Source organism: Hylobates moloch, unplaced genomic scaffold (genome assembly GCF_009828535.3).
Source record: "Hylobates moloch isolate HMO894 unplaced genomic scaffold, HMol_V3 SCAFFOLD_14, whole genome shotgun sequence".
Lineage (NCBI taxonomy): Eukaryota > Metazoa > Chordata > Mammalia > Primates > Hylobatidae > Hylobates > Hylobates moloch.
In genome coordinates, this window is record NW_026652289.1 from 94760836 (window position 1) to 94785508 (window position 24673).

Genomic DNA, 24673 nt, shown 5'->3' on the forward strand with positions numbered 1-24673 from the left:
GCGCCCGGCCAACTAACAACTAGTTTATGACATATGCAGGAAACAATCAGCAAAATCTAAACTTTTCAGGACAAGTAAGTTGGTTCTTCAAAATATAAGCTGGGGGCAAAGATGAGACAGAAAACCTACATACTAAGAGACTTTAAAAATAAGCAATTGTTGGCCGGGTGCAATGGCTCACACCTATAATCCCAGCACTTTGGGAGGTGAAGGCGGAGGCAGGAGGATCACTTGAGGTCAGGAGTTTGAGACCAGCCTGGCCAACATGGTGAAACATCGTCCCTACTAAAAATACAAAAATTAGCCTGGTGTGGCAGCGTGTGCCTGTAGTCCCAGCTACTTGGGAGGCTGAGGCAGGAGAATCACTTGAACCCGGGAAGCAAAGGTTATCACTCCACTGTACTTCAGCCTGGGCAACAGAGCAAGACTCTGCCTCCAATAAAAACAAAACAAAACGAGCAAGGAAATGCAATGTATGGACCTTCTGTGTCCTAATTCAAATTACTTAAAACAAATTTTTTTAGAGCAATGATTACATATTTGACAATATTTTTGGTTAAACTTTCAGGTGTAATAATGTTATAATTCTTAATATTTAAGAAACATATACTGACATTTATAATTAAAATGAAAGAAAAATTCTGTAATGCAGGATTACACAGAAAATCCAAGGGAAATACAAGGAGAGAGCCTAATGTTGGTTTGGACAGCGCATGAAGAAACTGCTCTGTTCACTGGTGCTATTTACTGTTAGCCTGAAGTGTGTGGCTTTTCTGAAGAATAACCACATCCTCTCCCATCTCCGTGCCCACCAATGTGGAATCATGGGCCCCAGGAATGGAAATCTGCTTTAAGGAGTTTCCAAAGAAGTTAGAAAATGATACTCTAGAAAGGACCAGAGCCTTAGCCTGGAATTTTCCTGAGAAAAAGCTCACAGACCATTTGGGACTTTAAATACAGATGCCCTGTTGAAACTCAGCTAGGAAGCAATAAGATCAGATATGGTAAATAAGGAGAAATTCAAAAATCCCTGTTGTGTAGACACATCATTTTCTGTAAATAATTACTTGATCTTTCTTTCAAGTGGTAAATAGCCATTTATTGAGTATTCTTGCTTTGACTGTCTACGTAAGCATGTAAGACTACAACATTATGACCCATCTTTTCAAGAGGAAGTCTGGTATTATGGAAAAACATTTTGTCATTCAGATTTTTTTTTTCTTACAGTATGCCCATCACAAACCAGGCAGCAAGCAAGGTACTGGGTGCTACTCATCCAGTGAAGTCTTGAGGGTCCCTTCCCTCTGTGAAGCATATAATCTAGTGGGGTAGACTGCTAGCTACTAACTATGAAAACAACATAGTCTGACTTGAAAGTGGGGAAAGTGGAACAAGGGAGTAATTTTTATATTTTTCTTCACATTTAAAAATATTTTCTAAACAATCCAATATAATCTTTTCTATAATTTCCAATACAATCAATGTGTATTACTTATAAAATAAAAGCATACATATATCGACAGGCTGAAGAAGGTATACTATTAGAGAACATTTGCAGAAAAGAATTCCACATTTTTTTTTTCAGACGGAGTTTTGCTGTCACCCAGGCTGGAGCGCAGTGGCAGCGATCTCGGCTCACTGCAACCTCTGCCTCTTGGGTTCAAGCAATTCTCCTGCCTCAGCCTCCTGAGTAGCTGGGCCTACAGGCACGCACCACCATACCCGGATAATTTTTGTATTTTTAGTAGAGATGGGGTTTCACCATGTTGGCCAGGCTGGTCTTGAACTCCTGACCTCATATGATCCACCTGCCTTGGCCTCCCAAACTGATGGGATTACAGGCGTGAGCCATTGCACCTGGCCGAGAATTCCACGTTTTAAGACTATGGTAAAAGAGTTTTATCCTCTTCAGTAAGATGAGGTTGAGAATAAAAAATTAAAAAGATTAAGCAAATGACACTTTCACATCATAGGGTAGTAATAATAAACTTCAATAATCTTAAAAAAAATACTTATTGGGGATAAGAAATGTGGTTTACAAGTAAACTTACTTTCTAGACTTAACCCAAGAAGTTAATGGAATAGGTGTGTTTCAGTAAAGTAACAGGAAATGGTACAGAAACCACCAATGGTCATCATGCTTGAGAGTCAATACAGCACATAATTTAGAGCACAGATGAGGTTGGGTGCAGCAGTTCATGCCTGCAATTCCAGCACTTTGGGAGGCTCAGGCCAGAGGATCACTTGAGCCCAGGAATTTGAGACCAGCCTGGGCAACACAGCAAGACCCCATCTCTACAAAATATATATTTAAAATTAGTTGGGTGTTACCCAGGCATGGTGGCTCACACCTATAATCCCAGCACTTTGGGTAGCTGGGGGAGGCGGATCACTTGAGGTCAGGAGTTTGAGACCAGCCTGGCCAACAAGGTGAAACCTTGTCTCTACTAAAAATACAAAAATTAGCCAGGCATTATGGTGGGTACCTGTAATCTCAGCTACTTTGGAGGCTGAGGCATGAGAATTGCTTGATCCTGGAAGCAGACGTTGCAGTGAGCCAAGACTGTGCCACTGTACTCCGGCCTGGGCAACAGAGTGAGACTTCAACTCAAAAAAACAAAAATAAATAAAAATGAAAAATAAAAAAATAAATAAATAAAATTAGCTACGTGTGGTGGTGCATGCCTGTGGTCCCACCTAATCAAGAGGCAGTGGCAGCAGAATCGCTTGAGCCCAGGAGTTTACAGCTGCAGTGAGCTATGATCACGCTACTACACTCCTGCCTGGGCAACAGAGCAAGAGCTTGTCTCTTTTTTTTTTCTTTCTGAGACAGGATCTCACTCTGTTGCCCAGGTTGGAAAGCAGTGGCATGATCTCAGCTCACTGCTGCCTCGATCTCCTAGGCTCAAGTGATCCTCCCACCTCAGTCTCCCAAGTAGCTGGAACTACAGGTGCACACCATCACATCCAGCTTATTTTTTTTGTTTTTTGACAGAATCTCGCACTGTTGCCCAGGCTGGAGCACAATGGCAGGATCTCGGCTCACTGCAACCTCCACCTCCCGGGTTCAAGCGATTCTCCTGCCTCAGACTCCCAAGTAGCTGGGATTACAGGCACTCACCACCACGCCAGGCTAATTTTTTGTATTTTTAGTAGAGACAGGGTTTCATCATGTTGGCCAGGCTGGTCTCAAACCCCTGACCTCTGGTGATCCACCCTCCTTGGCCTCCCAAAGTGCTGGGATTACAGGCGTGAGCCACTGCACCCGGCCTAATTTTTGTATTTTTTTAGCAGAGATAGGATTTTGCCATGTTGCCCAGGCTAGTCTCAAACTCCTGAGCCCAAGTGATCCACCTGCCTTGGCCTCCCGAAGTGCTGGGATTACAGGCATGAGCCACCACACCCCACCAAGACAAACAAAACAAAACAAAAACAGTATAGATGAAAGGCAGCCAGCCTGGGTTCAAATCCTATCGTTGCTACTTATTATTAAATAAACGTAAGAATCTTAGGAATGTTACTTTACCTCTCTAGCACCTTGATTTTCAAATCTGCAAAACAGGATAATAACACCTATTTCTTTATAACATTGTTATAAGGATTAAGTAGGTTAATATATGTGAAATACTTGAGTAATGTCTGGTACACAGTAGGCACTAAATAAGTGTTAGCAGCCAGGCATGGTGGCTCACACCTGTAATCCCAGCACTCTGGGAGGCCGAGATGGGTGGATCACGAGGTCAGGAGTTTGTGACCACGCTGGCCAACATAGTGAAACCCCGTCTCTACTAAAAATATAAAAATTAGCCGGGCATGGTGGCGTGTGCCTGTGGTCCCAACTACTCGGGCGACTGATGCAGGAGAATCACTTAAACCCGGAAGGCGGTGGTTGTGGTGAGCTGAGATTGCACCACTGCACTCCAGCCTAAGCAACAGAGTGAGACTCCGTCTCAAAAAAAAAAAAAAAAAAAAAAAAAGTGTAGCTACTGTTATAATCCTGTGAAAATAATCAACATAAAATTAAAAATCAATAGACAGCCCATATTGCCCTTTTTTGGCCTAACAAAAAACAGATTTCTAAGAAGACAGTAAGAAATCAGTATTAATTTAAATACTGTACAGGATAGATCAAAAGCATAGGTATACAAATGGTTCATTTAAAAAAACTGATACTCAAATTGACACCCTGAAAATGTCAGATAATTTTTCAGAATGATTAAACTCACTAAACATCTGTAAACAATAAATTTATTTCATTTCTTTTAAAGATTTAATGATATACAAAACGTATATAATATCTTTAATACACTTTTTCTTTCTCCCCACCCCAATCAATATTAAACACTATTTAAACAGCTTATCATCTCTTGCCTTGTCTGTATCTATGAGATACACTACTAAATACAAATAAGCTTTATACTGCTCCCTTCCAAATAAAAATTAAAATTAGTACCAAGGAAACAAAAGAAAAAGAAAAAAAAAGAAAAAAAATTAAAACATAAAACTTAGATGAAAAGCTTTTCTTGTTATTGTTGAATATTCAACAATAACTGGGGCTGTTAAATTACATTTTATTGGCATAAGGTTGCACTGCAATCTGCCAGTATCACATAATGATAATCCAACTGAATTAATTTCTTAAGTACCACAAACAGCATTCATGTTCAACTGTTCCAACACAATTTTAAATATATGCAAGAGTTCATGTTTACATTCTGATTTGATATAACAATCAATAAAATCTTTGGAGAAGTATGTAAGTTCTGGGTTGTTGCTACAGATACAGATAGGGAAAAAGTACTTCAACTTTCCTCAAAAGGTAACTTCCCTTGACGAGTGAGTTAGGTTTCTGCTTTTATAATTTAGGTTATATATCAGTTTACCATGGCTTTCTTCTACTTAACAGTGACTTGATAAAACAATGTTTAAAAAACCCAATTAACATTTTTACACAATTTGGGTTCTATTTAAAAAAAAAACTGGCTCTATCTTTAAATATGGAGCCTAACCCTGATTCATAAATATCGTCCCTCTTGAAAATGGTCTTCAGTTCAGGCTTCTTATACCTCTGTGAACCTAGAATTAGAACAAGTCATTTCCCTTCCCGTGACCAACAAGCATCTAGTTGGGAACCAGTGATATCATCACTGAACACAATAAATACACTGAGGAAAATTTTGACTGCCATTTAACCAAAAGGCTGTGTGATTTCTTCATTTCCCTAGTTGAATGGCAATAAACCAGCTGACAACAAAATCTGCATGGACACCTACCTTTGGTTAATGGTATTGTACCACATAAGAGAGGGCATCACCCTCATCAAAACAAAGTCAAATGAGATCCTCTGCTATACAAAGAGCCCTTTAAAAAGTTATAAATACTAATTATCAATTACCTTTAAAATTTCTCAGCTGCCAGCTCTATTCTATAGGGACTTTCTGACTGCTTAATCAGGTCAAAAGAATATTGACCTTTTAACTGTGCTGGAGTCAGCAAATTCAACTTGCATACACCTTTCTGTATTACCAAACAATTTCCTCCTGAGGGAAAAGTGACACAGTAACATTTCTGTGAGGTGCAGGCAAAACCAATGATTCAGTAATATTAATATTATAACATCAGACGAACAGAATTAGTTGATTCTGATTCTTTGGTGGAATTTCCAGGCTGAAGATTCAAATCTGAAGGCTCATCCTGATGAAATATAATTTTATCAGGCGTATAATCATTCCTCTTCAGATCTACATTGAACACCCAAAACAATTAAAAAAAAAGAGAGAGAGAAAAGAAAAAAGTTAGTATTTCTTAGAAATGGAGAATTAGGAAAATTTTCTTTTCCTTTCGAGATGGAGTTTCACTCTTGTTGCCCAAGCTGGAGTGTAATGGCATGATCTCGGTTCACTGCAACCTCCACCTCCCGGGTTCAAGCGATTCTCGTACCTCAGCCTCCTGAATAGCTGGGATTACAGGCATGCACCACCATGCCCGGCTAATTTTTTGTATTTTTAGTAGAGACAGAGTTTCACCATGTTGGTCAGGCTGGTCCCGAACTACAGTCCTCAGATGATCCACCTGCCTTGGCCTCCCAAAGTGCTGGGATTATAGGTGTGAGCCATCATGCCCGGCTGAATTAGGAACATTTCTAATCAATTTTTCTCCAAACATGTCAGACTTGTTTTCCATCAGGTTGTTATAAATTCGGTAACCACCAAATTTATACACATAAAAATGAAGTCATTCATTCATTCAACAAATAATTACATATTGACCATGAGTCAGAAACTCATGTAGGCATGGGAATGTAGCAGTGAACAAACCAAACAAGGTCCCTGGTCTCAGTGAGCTGATATTCTAGTGGGTGACAAAAAATAAGCAAACAGTAAAATGACAGAATTATAAGCAGTAAAAAGTGCCTTGAAGGCAGGGTGCAGTGGCTCACGCCTGTAATCCCAGCACTTTGAAAGGCCGAGGTGGGAGAATCATTTGAGGTCAGGAGTTCAAGAGCAGCCTGGCCAACATGGTGAAGTCTCTTGTCTCTACAAAAAATACAAAAATTAGCCAGGTGTGGTGGTGTGTGCCTGTAGTCCCAGCTACTCGGAAGGCTGAGGTGGGAGGATTGTTTGAGCCCCAGTAGGCAGAGACTGCAATAACCCAAGATCATGCCACTGTACTTCAACCTGGGTGACAGAGTGAGATCCTGTCTCAAAAAAAAAAAAAGTGCTTTGAAGAAAACAGTGTAGTGAATTATAATGAGGGACAGATGGAAGATGGTATAGGGTGATTGTTTCAAACAGGTCTGGGCAGGAAAGCCAGAGGAAGAGATTTGAGTAAATACCTGAATACTGAGAAGTGAACTATCAAAGCTCTAGGAGCAGTGTTCTAGGCAGAGGGAGGGTTAACTGCAAAGACTGTCAGAAGGAAATGGACTTAGTGTGCTTTGAGAATGGTAAGAAGACAGTGTGGCTTCTACATAGTTAATGAGAGGAAACCTAGTAGAAATTGAGCTCAAGCAGCAGTTAATGGCCCAAGATTGTCAACTACAGATTGTGGGCCAAATCTGGTCTGCTGCCTGTTTTTGTAAGTAGTTTTACTGGAATGCAGTCACACTCATTTGTTCACAGTCTGCGGTTATTTCCGCACCAAGAGGGTAGAATTGTGTAGCTGGGACAGACCACATGGCCTACAAAGCCTAAAATATTTGCTACCTTGCCCTTTACAAAAGTTTGCTGATCTTGATTTAGAAGATACAAGCTATGATGAGAAGTACAGATACAATACAAATCCACTGGAAGGTTTTCAGCAGTCTCAAGAGAGAAACATCATCAGATTTGTTTCAAGAACTATTCTGATGACTATGAAAACTCTCGTGAGAGGATGGGTGGCAGCAGTCCAGGAAACAAGGTGGTAGCCACGAAGACAGAGAAGAGCAGATGAATTCTAGGGAGATTTCAAAATTAGAACAGACAGAATTTGATGAATTGGCTATGAAGGGCAAGGGAAAAGAAGAATTGCATAGTTTTAGGTTTTGGACTTGAGCAACTGGGTAACCATTAATAAGATGGGGAAACAGAGTCCTATGTAGGGTGGGAGATGTAAATCAAGAATTTTGGATTGGACACATTACTAAAGATGGTTTATAGCAAGCCTGCCCCACCCTCGGCCCACAGGCCACATGCAGCCCAACACAAATTCATAAACTTTCTTAAAACATGATGGCATTTTTTTGCAATTTTTTTTAAGCTCATCAGCTATGGTAGTGATAGTGTATTTTATGTGTATCCCAAGACAATTCTTTTTTTTGAGACAAGGTCTTGTTGCCCAGGCTGAAGTGCAGTGGCACGATCTCGGCTCACTGAAGCCTCTACCTCTGGGGTTCAAGTGATTCTTGTGCCTCAGCCTCCCCAAGTAGCTGGAATTACAGGCATGTGACACCACACATGGCCAATTTATATATATATATGTATTTTTTTTAATGAGGCAAAAAATTAAAATTGTTCAAAAGCCTGATTTTTGCTGGCAAAGTTTATCCATGAGAACATAGCAATTAGGCCCCTACCTCTCCAAAAGAAACCCTACAACCCTAAACCCTAAAACCAATCCAAATTGTGTAATTTAGAAGAAGTAGGTTTTCAGTGTGTACGACTGAAGAGTTCATTAACGTTTTGCAGCTGAAGGTTTAAAAAATCCCACTTTTCGAAAATATCTGACAAACAAGGGCACAGAGACTAGCGTAATGCTGATTCTCACTGGCACAAACAGCTTGTGGATTGCATAGGCCACCATGAAGGTACTTGTGCCTGCTGCCATTTTTGACTGTACCAGGGACTCTTTAAATCCGAGTTTCAGCAGGATTGCAGACATGTCCACACCACTTGACACAACCATGTAAAATATGCCCAAGGAGATTAATGAGATTCCAATGTGCAATGACACGCCAACAGTGCCATACTCTTGAAAAATCTTTTTTAGTTGCCATGACTTGCTTTGCTTTTTCTCCTCTGTGCAGCTGACGCTGCTGCCTGTTGTCTCCGTGGCCTGGCTGGGGTCCTGGTGGCCGCAGCAGTCCCCGCGCGCCGTGCGGAGCAGCCGGGCTTCTGGCCTGGGTGGGAGCAGGAGCAGGGCCAGGGCCAGGGGTGGCGGGGCGCAGGGGGCGGTGGCGCCCAGGAGCCAGGTGGCACGAGGCCGGACCCGGGCGCCCACCCTGCCTGTGGGCCCAGCAACACCAGCAACCCGGCCATGGCGCGCAGCTAGGTGCCCAATTTTTATATTTTTAGTAGAGACTGGTTTTTGCCATAACTGGCAAAGCTGGTCTTGAACTCCTGGCCTCAAGTGATCTGCCCACTTCGGCCTCCCAAAGTGCTGAGATTACAGGCATGAGCTATGGTGCCTGCCCAACAATTTTTCTTCCAATGTGACCCAGGGAAGCCAAAAGGATGGACCCCTCTGCTTCAGCCTGGGTGACAGAGTGAGACTGTCTCAAAAAATAAAATAAATAACATAACATAACATAACATAAAATAGTATCCAAGTAGAAATATAGGTAGCTGAACAGAAACAGGAGCTTGGGAAATATGTTAAGTCTTCAGATAGATTTGCTATGATCAGTATATAAACATATTTATAGGTATGGGACAAGAAGAAATCACTTAAGAAGTTACAGACATATATGAAAATAGTTGCAGAACTGGAAACAATGCAGTAATATCAACATTATAAACTAACCAAGTCATGCATAAACATATATATGTATGTTTTTTATTTCCAAAAAAAAAAAGGAAATGTGCAGAACACGCAGGTTTGTTGCAGAGGTATATGTGTGCCATGGTGTAAACCCTTATATTTTTATCTCCATATAAAATATAACTGATACTCAGAATATGAACTAATTTTTTATTTTTTTAAAATAAAAATATTTGACCTCACTGAATCATAAACTGTTAATTTTAATCTCAGAAACAGCCTATATTAAATAATCCAAACATATTTGCAACTATATTAATTATTTTTGATAAATTTTAAATTCAAGACTATCAGTATGGCTTTAGGGATACAAGCTAATCTGCAATTATTATACAAAGAACAGTGGAGAGAAACACAATTATAGCTCATCTTAATTATATTGTTAACTAGTAAGTGTATCAATGAGCAAATCATCTCAACTTTAATTATATAATCTAGAAAATGAAGGATCTGGGCCAGATTGCTTTTTTTTTTTTGAGATGGAGTCTCACTCTGTCTCACAGTGGTGCAGCCTCTCCTCACTGCAACCTGTGCCTTTCGGGTTCAAGCAATTCGCCTGCCTCAGCCTCCCAAGTAGCTGGGATTACAGGCACCCACCACCACGCCCAGCTAATTTTTGTATTTTTAGTAGAGAGAGGGTTTCACCATGTTGGCCAGGCTGGTCTCGAACTCCTGACCTCAAATGATCTGCCCTCCTCAGCCTCCCAAAGTGCTGGGATTACAGGGGTACCGTGCTGGCTTAAAAAATGGAAACTGTTTAGATTTAAAACAAAATCAAGAACCTAAGTATATGCTGTCTACAAGAAACCCACCTTAAATATAATTATATATACGTGTGTGTATGTTTTGAAAAAAAGATTGGCAAAAGGTGTATGATGAAAACATTAATCAAAAGATAGCTGGAGTGGTTATGTTAATATTAGAAAAAGTATACATCAAAATAAGGAAAATTACCATGATATTATTAATACACAATGATAAAACAATCAATTCGCCAAGAAGACATTAACAATAGTATATGTGTATGCATTTAAGAACAATGCCTCAAAACACATGAAGGAAAAACTGATAGAACTGAAAAGCACGACAGACAAATCCAATTATATTTGGAGACTTTCTTTCTAGTTAATCAATAGAACTAATACACAGAAAACCAGCAAGGATATAAGAAATCTGAACACTAGCAACAAACTTTCCTTAATTAATATTTACAGAATACTCCATCCAACAACAGCAGAATATATATTACCTTCCAAAGCACATGGAATGCTCAGAGACCATAAACTCTTTTTTTTTTTTTGAGACTGAGTCTCGCTGTGTCGCCCAGGCCAGAGTGCAGTGGCGCGATCTTGGCTCATTGCAACCTCTGCCTCCCAGGTCCCAGTGATTTTCCTGCCTTGGCTTACTGAGTAGCTGGGATTACAGGCGCCCACCACCACACCCAGCTAATTTTTGTATTTTTCGGTAGAGACGGGGTTTCACTATGTTGGCCAGGTTGGTATCGACCTCCTGACTTCAGGTGATCCACCTGCCTTGGCCTCCCAAAGTGCTGGGATTACAGGTGTGAGCCACCGAACCCAGCTCCATCAACTTGTAAGGTTAAAAAAAAAATTAATTGAAATAGTACAAAGTATGTTTCTTTTATAATAGAATTAAGCAAGAAATCAATAAAAGACATTTGGAAAATTTTACAGTATTTAAGAACTAAACAAGATACTTCTAAACAATCCATACATCAAAGAGGAATAACAACTGAAATTATAACTATTTTCAAGTAAATAAAAATGAAAATAAAATATACCCAAATTTGAGGGATGGAGCTAAAACAATGCTTAGAGGGAAAATTATAGCACTAAATCTCTTGTTAGAAATAAAGATCTGAGGCCAGGTGCAGTGGCTCATGCCTGTAATCCCAGCACTTTGGGAGGCCAAGTCGGGTGGATCACAGGGTAAAGAGATCAAGACCATCCTGGCCAACATAGTGAAACCCTGACTCTACTAAAAATACAAAATTAGCTGGGTGTGGTGGTACGTACCTGTAGTGCCAGCTACTCAAGAGGCTGAGGCAGGAGAATCGTTTGAACCTGGGAGGAGGAGGGAGCAGTGAGCAGAGATTACGCCACTGCACTCCAGCCTGGTGACACAGCGAGACTCCAACTCAAAATAAATAAATAAAATAAAGATCTGAGAATCAATAATCTAAGTTTCTACTTTAATAAACTAGAAAAAGAACAAACTAAACCTAAAGCGAGTATAAACATGGAAATAATAAAAAGAATAAATCAAATAAATTGAAAACAGAAAAGCAATAGAGTAAAACAATGACAACGAAAACTGATTCTTTGAAGGTATCGATAAAACTGATAAACCTCTAGCCACGCTGATCAAGAAACAAAGAGCACAGACACAAACTGCCATAAGGAAAAAGGGGATTTACCACAGAACTAACAGATATTAAAAAGATAGTAAGGTAACAGCATAAATAACCTTATGCCCCCAAATTTGACAATTTAAAAAAAAGGACCAATTCCTTAAAAGACACAAACTACCAAAACTCACACAAGAAGAATTTGATAATCAACAGTCCTATCTCTATTAAAGAAATTAAATGCTTATTTTATTTATTATTTATTATTATTATTATACTTTAAGTTTTAGGGTACATGTGCACGATGTGCAGGTTTGTTACATATGTATACATATGCCATGTTGGTGTGCTGCACCCATCAACTCGTCATTTAGCATTAGGTATATCTCCCAATGCTATCCCTTCCCCCTCCCCACTAAATGCTTAGTTTAAAACCCTGTGACAAAGAAAACTTCAGGCCAAGATGGTTTGACTGGAAAATCCTATCAAACATTCATGGTAGGGAGAATATCAATTCTATACAATCTATTCCCGAAAATAAAACTTATTTTATAAGTATTATCCTAATACTAAAAGAAAACAAACATAGTGCCCCATAAAACAAACCTACCACAGACCAATATTCTTCATGAACACAGATGCAAAATCCTCAACATATTATTGAAAACTGAATCTAACAATAAATAAAAAAGATATGTATCACAACAAAGTGTGGTTTGTCCTAGGAATGCAATACTGGCTCAACATTAAAAAAAATCAATCGATGTAATACACTATATTAACCTATTAAAGGAGAAAAACCACATGATCATACCAAAAGATGCAGAAAAAAACCATCTGACAAAATTCAATATCCATTCAAGATAAACATTCTTCAGAAACAAGGAGTAGGCTGGGCGCGTGGCTCACGCCTGTAATCCCAGCACTTTGGGAGGCCAAGGTGGGCGGATCACAAGGTCAGGAGATCGAGACCACGGTGAAACTCTGCCTCTACTAAAAAGAAAAAAAAAAAAATTAGCCAGGCGCGGTGGCGGGTGCCTGTAGTCCCAGCTACTTGGGAGGCTGAGGCCGGAGAATGGCATGAAACCGGGAGGCGGAGCTTGCAGTGAGCAGAGACCGCACCATTGCACTCCAGCCGGGGCGACAGAGCAAGACTCCGCCTCCAAAAAAAAAAAGAAACAAGGAGTAGAAGGAAATTTCTTCAGCCTCATAAAGTGCATCTACAAAATCCTTACAGTTAACATCATCTTAATGGTCAAAAGACAGATTGCCTTCCCCTTAACATCAGAAACAAAGCAAATATGTTTACTCTCACTACACCCATTCTATACTGTGCTGGAAATCCTTGCCAGTGCAAAAAGTCAAGGAAAAAAAAAAAAAGATACACAGGTTGAAAGGAAAGAAACTGTCTTTATTGTCTACACAAAAAAAATCCCGAGAAGTCTATTACAAAAAGCTCCTAAAAAAGTTAAGCAAGGTTGCAGGGACATATGCTCAAAAAAATCAATGGCATTTCTGTATACTAGCAATAAATAAAAAACAAATTTAAAAAAAGAGTACCATTTACATACCTAATAATGCTTATTATATGGCTGGTACTAAGTATCTCACAAAACCAACTCATTAAGTCCTCAAAAACTCCTTGGTGATGTAGGTATTCTCTGGAGCCATGCATCCTGGCTCTCAAGTCTAAGCTCTTAACTACTACAATATTGGGCATATGAAGTGGGACTTTCAAAAATACACAAAGGCTGGGTGTGGTGGCTCACGCCTGTAATCCTAGCACTTTGGGAGGCTGAGGCAGGTGGATCACTTGAGCCTAGGAATTTGAGACCAGCCTGGGTGCCATGGCAAAACCCCATCTCTGCAAAAAAAAAAAAAAAAAAAATACATAAATTAGCCAGGTGTTGTGGCACGTGCCTGTAGTCCCAGCTACTTGGGAGGCTGAAGTGGGAGGATCACTTGAGCCTGGGAGGTGGAAGCTGCAGTGAGCTGAGATCGCATCACTGCACTCCAGCCTGAGCAACAGAGTGAGACCCTGTCTCAAAAACAAACAAACAAACAAACAAACAAACAAACAAACAAACAGCTCAAGGGTGGGCCCCAGACATGTGTAATTGTTTTTTTAAATTTAATTTTTAAAAGAGACAGGGTCTCACTATGTTGCCCAGGCTGAAGTAGGCGCTACAGCTTTGAACTCCTGAGCTCAAGTGATCCTCTGGTATCAGCCTCCCGAGTCGCTGGGACTACAGGCGTGTGTCACTGCTCCTGGTAAGGTAATTTTTTTCTAAAGTTCCACAGGGGACTATGATGCACATCAAAGAGAGACAACCACGGGTTTGTGCTTTAATTAACAAAAACTTGTAATTCTCTGCATACAAAGATGATGTTAATATCATGAGACAATATATTTACAGTTCCTGTTCCTGCTTGATCAAATAGCCTTTTCTCAATTCTTCTGCAAGGCTAACTTGAAGGCCTATTCATTCTCCAAGTAAAGGCAAATATGTTAGTTTCCCAGGATCATTCCCTGACCTGGGTTTGAGTTAAGGGACCTGCTTACATGTTCTACAGCACTCTGTTCTGTTTTTTCCTCTCTCTTGGCATTTATCAGTCCTGTAACTCCCTGCTAATCTTGTCAACAGTCAACATGAGGCTAAACTCCATGAGGGCAGAGACATAGCTGTCTGGTTCGATATTCTACTTTCAACACTGAACACAATTCCTGGCATTCTGCAGACACATAATATATTAATGAACTTTGTATAAAGAAAGAAAGAAAACACAGATTCATTTATAACCAACAATATGTATTCGCAAAGAAGCTGCTGAAGCTGGCACAATTAGAGACCATTACATTAAACATTTGTACCTCTGGCCTTATGAGGTATTGTGGTAACCAAGTTTCATAACAATTTATATACTATACTGATTAAGAAATTTTTTACCTGGAAGTTTAAGCTTTCTACAGCAAGAATTACAGTGATGTTTTGCTCTGAAGTTTTTAATTGCATCTTCTCCTAGATTTGCTGGGCCAAAAACCATATCACAGGATCTGTAGAATTGGTAATCAAAAAAAACAAAAAAAAAAACCAACAAAAAAAAGTGGCAGTTTATGAGGTACAAATATAAAATGTGAAATTATGCCTTAATGAAATAGTTAAAACTTATTACCTCTTTTCTTCTGCTTTTATCACAGATGGGTCAGTCAAATTTTCACCAACACCTTTGTATGTGTATATAAAAAAGACAAATAATTTATATTATATAACTGACATAAATACTGACATCTGCATAATAAAAATCATCTTAAGAGATGTTATAGTATCATCAATCATTACAATGTTAAACTATTCAAAGGAGTGTAGTTCTTCTCTTTTGATATTTCATAACTTGATTTATGACCCTGGCATTCTACCAGGGAGAGGCGTATCTCCTTGTAATGTGAACAAGAGTTAAACATCAGAGTTGGTAGGTAGGCATTAAGTTCCTTATCCTACAGCACCAAGGATGCAAATACCTCCTTACTTGTAAAAGGTCTGGTCAATCTGCCCTTGTTTCACCTTAGTTAGCAAAGAACAATTTGGTACATGAAGGAATAATCCATAGGATTTTAAAAGCGTTTGGGATTGGCCAGGCGCAGTGGCTCATGCCTGTAATCCCAGCACTTTGTGTAGCCAAGGCGGATGGATCACCTGAGGTCAGGAGTTCAAGACCAGCCTGACCAAAATGGTGAAACTTCATCCCTAATAAAAATACAAAAAAAAAGTTAGCCAGGCGTGGTGGGGGGTGCCTATAGTCCCAGCTACTTTTGGGAGGCTGAGACGGGAGAATCGCTCGAACCCGGGAGGCGGAGGTTGCAGTGAGCCAAAATCGTACTACTGCACTCTAGCCTGGGCAACGGAGTGAAATTCGTCTCAAAAAAAAAAAAACAAGCAAACAAGTGTTTGGGATTTAAGGGAAAAAAACCACACACATTAACACATACCACATTTTCTTGCAAAACATTCATGTAACACAAAGAGTAAGATTGTGAAAATCTTTCTTCACCTCCAGCCCTCTCCAGAAGTATTATGATTAAATTCTTCCAGTCTCTTATATATTCATGTGTGTATATATAAACACACACACACACACACACACACACTTAACACCTACTGATATTTTGAATAATCACAAATATTTAACCCATTAGAGCAAAATCTAATAAAATGGTTCAATTTCACAAAAGGAAAAACCAGAATTAAAACACGACACTATTTTCCATCCAATAGAATGGCAAACATTAAGAATATTCAATACTGGAAAGACTGCAGAGAAGCGGAAACTTCCATAGAATGCTGAGTATGATTTCTGATAAGCTTTTGGGAAAGTAATCTGGCAGTTGTTATTAAAATTAAAATTGTACTGATCTCTTTTCTAAGCCAATTTAGGAATTTATGGAAATAAAAGTAGCAGTGCATTGGTTTCCTGCAAGCACTGTTTGTAGAAGCAAAAAACTAAAAGTAGAGTGAATGTCTATCAACATAGATGTAAATCATGCTATAGCTGCTACACTATAGACTATCACGCAGCTTACTAAAGAAATAACTCTAGAAAATGCCCATGATATATCGTTAGGCAGAAAAAAAAAGTGGAAAAAAAAAAAACTCATGATCCCAGATGGGGTAAAACCAACACAACAAAACAAAATAATAAAAAAGAGGGAAAAAAGTCTCTGTGTATATGTCTTCACAGAAGTAGAGAAATAAAAAAGATGGGAACACTTTGTTCTTTATATATTGCTACATTGTTTAACTTGTAATCATCTAAGATATTCCTATGTAAAAATTGTTCAATAAACATTATGTTGAGATGGAATCTACTCGGTGAAGATACCGTGAACACTGTTCAAATCACAACAAGGGATTTGGAATACCACATGAACTTTGTTGATAAAGTAGCAGGGTTTGAGAGGGTTCACTCCAATTTTGAAAGAAGTTCCACTGTGGGTAAAATGCTATCAAATGGCACTGCGTGCTACAGAAAAGTCTTTCATGAAAGGAAGAATCAATCAATCAATGTGGCAAACTTCACTGTGGCCAGAGAGTGGCTCATGCCCGTAATCCTAGCACTATGGGAGGACTGCTTGAGGCCAGGAGTTCAAGACTAGCCTGACCTACCTAGTTAGACACCCATCTCTACAAAAATTTTTGAAAATTAGCTGCGTGCAGTGATGTGAGCCTGTAGTCCCAGCTATGCAGGAGGCTGAGGCAGGAGGATGGCTTGAGCCCTAAGAGTTTGAGGTTGCAGTGAGTTGTGATTGAGCTACTGCACTCCAGCCTGGGCGACAGAAAGAGACCCCGCCTCTATTTTTTAAAAAAGAAAGAAAAAGAAATTGCTGCAGTCATGCAGTCATCGCAAACTTCGGCAACTACCAGTTAGCAGTCACCAACATGGAGGCCAGACCCTTCACCAGGAAAAAGACTGTAACTTGATGAAGGCTTAGATGATTCTTACTATTTTTTAACAATAAGGTATTTTTAAATTAAGGTATATCCACTGTTCTTCATACACAATGCTATCACACACTTTAGACTATAGTGTAAATATAACTTTTATATGTACTGCAAATCCAAAGAATTCATGTGATATGCTTTATTGCAATATTTGCTTCGTTGCAGTTGTCTGGAACTGAGCCTACAGTATCTCTAATGTATGCTTGTAATTTTTAAAATTAATTGGATTGGCCTAACTCATAATGGACATCAGAGAGTTTTTCACTACATACACCACCATAATCATTTTTATAAAGGTGTGAACTACTGAAAAAAGTATAGTTGTTTTTACATAGATTTTCATTCTTGAGCTGAATCAATACCTGTTTGCTTTTCAACAAATCTTTTATATTTATACCTGTACACTAAAGAGTCACTGAGTAATAAACATTCTAAACAATTGTTCTCATGTGATTTAAAATCTGGTCTGTGTTTACATTTGAAATTAAGTCTGCTCTTCAGGGAGAAAAATTATGGAAGCCATAATGAAGAGAAGAGCTGGCAACTTGCTCAATTTAACTTTCGTTTGACTCACTGTGAAGCTCAGCAGACATTACTCCAAGCAAACCTGCCCTCTTGCAGTCACCATTTCTTTTTGTTCTTTCATATGTATGAAACAGTCTATCTGCTAAGACGGCTATGAGCAATTTTTCCCTCTAAAGATGCATGTCGTTCTACCCATCAACTGCTGAATCTACTTTGCCTCCCCTTGAATGTGGGCTACCCTTGCAAGTTGCCTTGATCAGTAAAACGTGGCAGAAGGAATCTCAGTCCTGGGCCTAGCCTTAAGAGTTTCTGCCTTCTCTCTACAAGAAGCCAGCTGCTACGTAAGAAGTCTAAATACCTGAAACTACCATGCTGTGAGCAAGCCCAAGCTAGCTAGCCATGTAGACAGAGAACACTGAAGAATTGAGGAATTTAGTTGACAGTGAACAGAGACCTCAGACATTTGACTCCAGTCCAGCTGTTCAATGTCTCCAGCCATTCCAGTCTTTTGAGGTGACAGCAGAGAGAGACATTCCCACTATGCCCCATCCAAATTTCTGAATAAAAGAACTATAAGGAAATAAAATGGCAGTTGTTTTAAATCCACTAAATTTTTAGGTAGTTTAGTTCACAATAACAGGTAACATAAACACCAGGAATAATAGAGGTATTTGTTATTTTTAAAGAAACGGTCTTTGTACTTTTGAAATACTAGACTGCCTATCTTAGAATAGGGAATTCTTACATGTTTTTGCTTATCAAAACATCTGTATTATCTTAAGAATAATTTAGATAGCCAGGCCGGGTGTGGTGGCTCACGCCTATAATCCCAGAACTTTGGGAGGCTGAGGTGGGCAGATCACAAGGTCAGAAGTTCAAGACTAGCCTGGCCAACATGGCGAAACCTTGTCTACTAAAAATACAAAAATTAGCTGGGCGTGGTGGCAGGTGCCTGTAATCCCAACTACTCGGGAGGCTGAGGCAAGAGAATTGCTTGAATCCGGGAGGCGGAAGTTGCAGTGAGCTGAGATTGCACCACTACACTCCAGCCTGGGTGACTGAGCAAGACTCCGTCTAGGGGTGGGGTAGGGGGTGGGGGAACGAAAAAAAGATAGCCAGATTCTATTAGTCAAGGCCCTGATGGCTATATGCTATGACTGTGATTAACTTGCTTTTTTATAGCTTCTATTGGCCTAAGATTTTATTTATCTATAAATTAGCAGATTCTGTATAACATATGAATAGGTGAGAACCTACTGCAGAATTTCACCTTAGCAATATTTTAATAAATTTACCTTGCAAATCAAGTACCAGTAACTCCCCTCTTGTATATTCGTAAGTCCAGTGGCTAAAGGCTAGCATGATCTCTTCCAGAGTATTAGTTGGAATAATCTCATCTCCATTATTATTGTTGTATTTTCTAAATTCTCCAGTCATACATTCTTCCACAGCAAACCATTGTCCTGCTGAATGGCAATACAGCAGGAAAACTTCAAGGAACCTTATAAAAAAGTTATAAATATTACTAGCAGTTTTGTTAATAAAATTCTAAATGATCCACAAAATGGATAATTAAATATTCAACATCAAAAATGAAGGTCAAAAGGGACTGCTATCCATATAATAAAAGATCCCAGAAAAAAATTAAAGATTTACCTTGGAGAATATGGTATGGATTTGGGTTTCATTTGATTAAAGGCAAATGTAAGCTTTTGTGCTGCTCTCTGTTGTTGAATTTCCTATAAAAGGGAGGGTGGGGAGAACCCTTGTTTAATATTTAAACTAAGATTATATTTGGCTTATTGATATTTCAAAAGTTAAAATATAAAGCTTAAATTATGTTCCACTATTAAACATTCACTGACACTTACTCTCAGACAGAGATGCAGAACTGTATCTTCTTTATAAATACTTGACCATGTATTAACCACCTCTGGAAGAAAAGATTTGATAATATAAAGATGCCCTGATTTGAGGATATGATGTTCTGACCAGGTACACTGTACTTTGACAGCTCTTCGTAAACCTCCTCCCATCTCCTCTTTGCTTAAAAACTCTATTTTGGCACAGAGGCCCAGTTGTGACCAAGAAGACATGCTGTTATTTAGTATGTTGGGTGAACTCTCTTCCAAACGATACACTGTGACAGGCTCCCCTGCAACACGAATGGAAACAGTTTAAGATTAAATTGTGACTTTTTAAAAACGACAAAGTAAAATAAAAATTAGTAGGCATCTTTAAGTAAGGAACAGAAGATAAAATGGACCAAGATGTAGTTTTATAAAAAGAAATTTAATAGGAATAGGTAAGAAATCAAGGATACTTTCATAATATCTTTGAATTCATGTGTAATGTTAGGCATTTTTGAAATTCTGAGCATTTTATAGAAAACCTTTAAAAAAGCAACTAAAATTCTACACGCTTCTGAATTAAACTTAGAAGTTAGAGCTATCTGTTTCATGGACACTGTGATGTCAATTTATATACACTACTAGATAGTGGATCAAGAACTTTTTAGAATTAGAATGTATTGTTGCTTCTGAATATGCCAGTAATAGAGAAATTCAATACTTCTGACGCTTCCCTTCTATTCAAACATACCTCACCCTTGTAGTAGTCAGATTAATCAAGAATTTATTTGAAATTGATACTTCTTAATGTAATCCCACCCACATTCTATATTGTAGCTAAAAATCATTAAACAGCTAATTTTCACTTTTATTTATTTAATTTTTGGATTTACCTCTTGGAGGCACAGGTGTAAATGGAATGCTCTGTGATAACCTCATCAAGTTATTTCTTTCCACAGCTGCATAAAAATGAGAGAGAAATAATGAAATCCGTAAAGGTTCAAAATACTATTAAATTTTGTTTTTAATATTACTGACCTGAATAATAGTAATTTGTATCCATAGCTGGCTTAAATGGAGAAGTGAGACCTAGAATGGCAAATAAACAAATGAGACCATTTAAAAAGTACTAGTACAGCAAAAATTTTAACCCGGATATTCTCATAAAATCATTTTGAATTTCCATCGTGTAACTGTTCCTCACAAAAACAGAAAAAATTAGGGATAAAATATGTCCACTGTGCTATATTACCCTATTTCATTATGCCACTGTAGTGAGAGCTGTGCATTTAGACACCTACAAGTGAAGAGCATATTATGCTGCACACTATCCTAACTCCTGCCATAAACTCACTCCTCCCATACCTCCCACTCAAAAAGAAAAATCTCTCTTTGATTCTGATGTTTGGGGGTTGGGGACTGTAGCCATGTAACTATTTTGGCAGGTCTACCATGAGAAGACGAACTTCTGGAATGTGAAACATACCCATCAAAACCCTTCCCCCATCTTTTTGTGTGTGTGTGTGTGTGTGGAATTGACCTTTAAATGTTGCAAGAAGACAAAGACAAGTCAAATCTGCTATGTGCTAAGTTTCTAGAACACAAATAAAAAGAAACCTACTGTCTTGCAGGAAAAGGAAGTTAGCCAACAGTTTTAATACTGTATAATATAAAAATATACTTTAAAAATGTGTATATACACATACATGTGTGCACACATTGTACGACTGTATAGAAGGAGTACCTAATGCCTTCTGGTTGAGGAGACGTCAAAGGCTATCTCAGAGTAAGAGAAGGGGGAAGATGGACCTATAATGCTTTTTGGACATAGACCCACCCAGATGTCACTCCAAAATATTCTAATTCTGTAAGTATGTGTCATCATAGAAATGATTCTCTACAAATGATCTGAATATGCAGCTAAGACTACAAATTAATGGGCAAGAGTACAGGGATAACTGCAGGAGGTGAAGCTACAGAAACAGGGAATATCAAATTGTTAAGAGGAGGCCAGGCACAGTGGCTCACACCTGTAATCATTAAAACTTTGGGAGGCTGAGGTGGAAAGACTGCTTTGGGGCCAGGAGTTCAAAACCAGCCTGGATAACATGGCAAGGCCCCATTATCAACAAAAAAGATTTTTAAAATTAGCTGGGCAAGGTGGCACCCACCTACGGTCCTAGCTACGCAGAAGGCAGAGGTGGGAGGATCGCTTGAGCCTAGGAGGTTGAGGCTGCAGTGAGCAACGACTGTGCCACTGCAGTCCAACCTAGTGACAGAGAGATCTTGTCTTTGGGGGGGGGAGGGGGCGTGGAATTAAGAGCCTAAAGTGGGGGGGCGGGGATTAAAAGCCGAATATGTCATGTTAAGGAAGAGCACTGGATTTTACTAAACAACAATGGGGAAAAATGTAAAGTGGACGAGTGACCAGATCAGATCTTTTAGAAAAATCAGGCCGGGTGCAGTGGCTCTCGCCTGTAGTCTCAGCACTTTGGGAGGCGGAGGTGGGCAGATCATGAGGTCAGGAGTTAGAGACCAGCCTGGCCAACATGGTGAAATTCGGTCTCTACAGAAAGACAGAAATTAGCCGGGTGTGGTGGTGCATGCCTGTAATCCCAGCTACTCGGGAGACTGAGGCAGGAGAATTGCTTGAACCTGGGAGGCGGAGGTTGCAGTGAGCCAAGATCACACCACTGTACTCCCTACTCCAGCCTGAGTGACAGAGTAAGACTCCTTCTCAGCTGGGGGCGGGGAAGCGTGGCAGAATAGAACACTGATGAGAAGCAAAACTACAGGCAGGGACCCCAAACTGGTATAACCACTTTGAAAACCTATTTGGTAGTAATTACCAAATGTGAACACATGCTAACTCTGACTCAGCAATTCCACTCTTAGACATATGCCAATAATAAATAAATATATATGTTTATCAAACAACATGAACAAGAATGCTTATAGCAGCAAGTCATAATAGCCATACAGCGGAAGCCACTGAAATGACCACCAAATAGCAGGATGGATAAGTAAATTCAATATATTTACATAAGGAAATTTTATATAGTAGTGAGAATGCACAAATTACCACTATCCACAGTAATATTGATGAATTTTATAACAATATGTTAAGAGGAAGAAGCAAGACACAAAACAGTATATACTGTACAATTTCATTTATATAGCCAATATGCACATACATGCACTCACTCACACACGCACATACACCCCAAAATAGGTGAAACTATTTAGGGGCAGGGACTGTAAGAAGTAGAAACAAAGGAACGGGGATATAGGCAAAATTGTTTTTAGGTGCTGATTACATGGCTATACTTACTTTGTAAGAATTCACTGAATTCTGCACTATTCTGTATGCACTATACACTTCGATAAAAGTTTGACAAAGCAATGGTCTAAGCTGAAAGGAGCAGTGGGATGTATAGTGGAGGATGGATTTTAGAGACATGTAGGAAGTAAATGCAATAGAACTTTGTGAGTACAAAGTCAAGGTGGTCAAGAATAACTCAGCTGACTAAAAGTTTCATTTGTTAAAACAGATGGAATATTAGAAAAGGAGCAGGCTGTATAGCACAGACCAAGTAGCAGGGAGGAAGTGTGACAGTAAAGAGATCATCATTCACAGGGTGGTTCGTGTGTTTGTGAAACATCTATAGTAAGGAGAAAATATATGAGGGAAGAACTCTTTAATACCTTGGCTTTTTCTAGCTTGAAGTCTAAAACGTCTTACCTAGAATAATGTGGTGTTTGCTATAACAGATCATGTAAGATTCTCATTTTTTTCACATTAAGTCTACCACACAGACTCACCATTTAATGTTCCTTCTTCAGATGGCCTAAAGAAACACCAAAAAATATAGTATAAGCTATGCTATGATTTAAGTTTTGGCTACCATTTAATTTTTTGATTTTATACAATTATTATATAAAAAATATTAAGGAAATTCTGATATTGATTCCCTTTGAATATTTGCCATTTCCCTTAAGCCAATCCCAATCCATATATAGATACATATATCTACATATATATCCATATGTATCTACTTATTAATAACTTGTATCTCCAATTTATGCCTAAATATTATTAGTAGTTTGGTGCCAAATTGAAGGCTCTATACTAATAAACTATTTCATAACTTCTGTATTTGTGGAGGTTCATTCCAGTACTGTAACAATACATTGAGACAACTTTGCAGGATGCTAAAAATATTTCAATAGAATTGATGGACAAAGAACTGAGAGAAAAGTTAAGTAGATGTCATTTTGCCTCTTAGTTTCTAATGTTGAAAAATATTTCTCCCAATGTTCACTGTATTTATTTATAACAACATATACTGGCACCAAATGGAGGTTCTTTTACTTCCAAGGATTCCAGTGTCAATTAGACACACAGAGTGGAAAAGAGAACAGAATGAGAATAAAGGAAAACGCATTAGAGGCTTAGCACTTTCATTACACAGCTATGTAGCCTTGCTCAGGAATGAAAGGACCAGATCCAGAAAGGACCTTGGGAGTAGATAACCTTGTCTCTTTCCAGCTCCTACATTCTATCTGACCCTGTTGTTTCCTGTTGATTTTCACCTCAATAGAAACATTTTCTTACAGAAAGTATTTTGAACCTAATATCATTCCTTTGCCTGCTGCTAATCAATCACTCTTTTCTCAGCACTCAAAGGGTTGCCAATCAGCTCCACCTTTATGGGTAATTCTCAGGGTCAGCATTCTGCAAGACAATGTTCTGTTGTTAGACATCAGAATTAACACCAACTTGAAGTACCTATTCTGTACATACATCCTATGGCTTTGGTTATAAAAGAAAATATTCCTTGAAGAGGTCTGACTATAGGTGGGTCTTCCAAATACCATTCCAGGGTCAGGAAACTCAATTTGAGCAGATGCTTATCCTGTGGCCCAGGTTTATTTTCTTCTCTATATATTCAGATTTATTTATTTATTTTCTTTTTTAAAAAAATTATTTGTTTTGAGACTAGGTCTCGCTGTTGCCCAGGCTGGAGTGAAGTGGTGCAATCACGGCTCACTACTCCTGCGCTCAAACAATCCTTCTGCCTCAAGCCTCCTGAGTAGCTGGGACCAAAAGTGCACACCACTATACCCAGCTAATATAGAGATGGGGTCTCACTATGTTTCTCAGGCTGGTCCCCAACACCTGGCTCAAGCGA

General features: G+C 38.9%; 1 protein-coding gene and 1 pseudogene across 6 annotated transcripts in view; both read right to left on the reverse strand.

The window, feature by feature from the left end:
• Positions 1-4232: 4232 nt before the first annotated feature.
• Positions 4233-24673, reverse strand: part of TRPM7 (transient receptor potential cation channel subfamily M member 7) — a 130368-nt gene continuing 109927 nt past the window's right edge. For 4 of the 6 annotated variants that reach the window (XM_032174094.2, XM_032174093.2, XM_058427145.1 and 1 more), the window contains 9 exons: positions 23304-23329; positions 20520-20570; positions 20375-20440; positions 19503-19786; positions 19288-19370; positions 18927-19132; positions 14783-14834; positions 14557-14663; positions 4233-5741 (listed from right to left, as the gene is read on the reverse strand). In XM_032174094.2, coding sequence (XP_032029985.1) covers positions 5611-5741; positions 14557-14663; positions 14783-14834; positions 18927-19132; positions 19288-19370; positions 19503-19786; positions 20375-20440; positions 20520-20570; positions 23304-23329 — 1006 coding nt within the window. In that variant the 3' untranslated portion in view covers positions 4233-5610. Of the gene's footprint in view, positions 5742-14556; positions 14664-14782; positions 14835-18926; positions 19133-19287; positions 19371-19502; positions 19787-20374; positions 20441-20519; positions 20571-23303; positions 24217-24673 lie in introns of those variants that run through there. The other 2 variants (XM_058427147.1, XM_058427148.1) reach the window with 2 other exon arrangements.
• On the reverse strand, positions 5751-8738 carry LOC116481438 (protein FAM210B, mitochondrial-like; annotated as a pseudogene).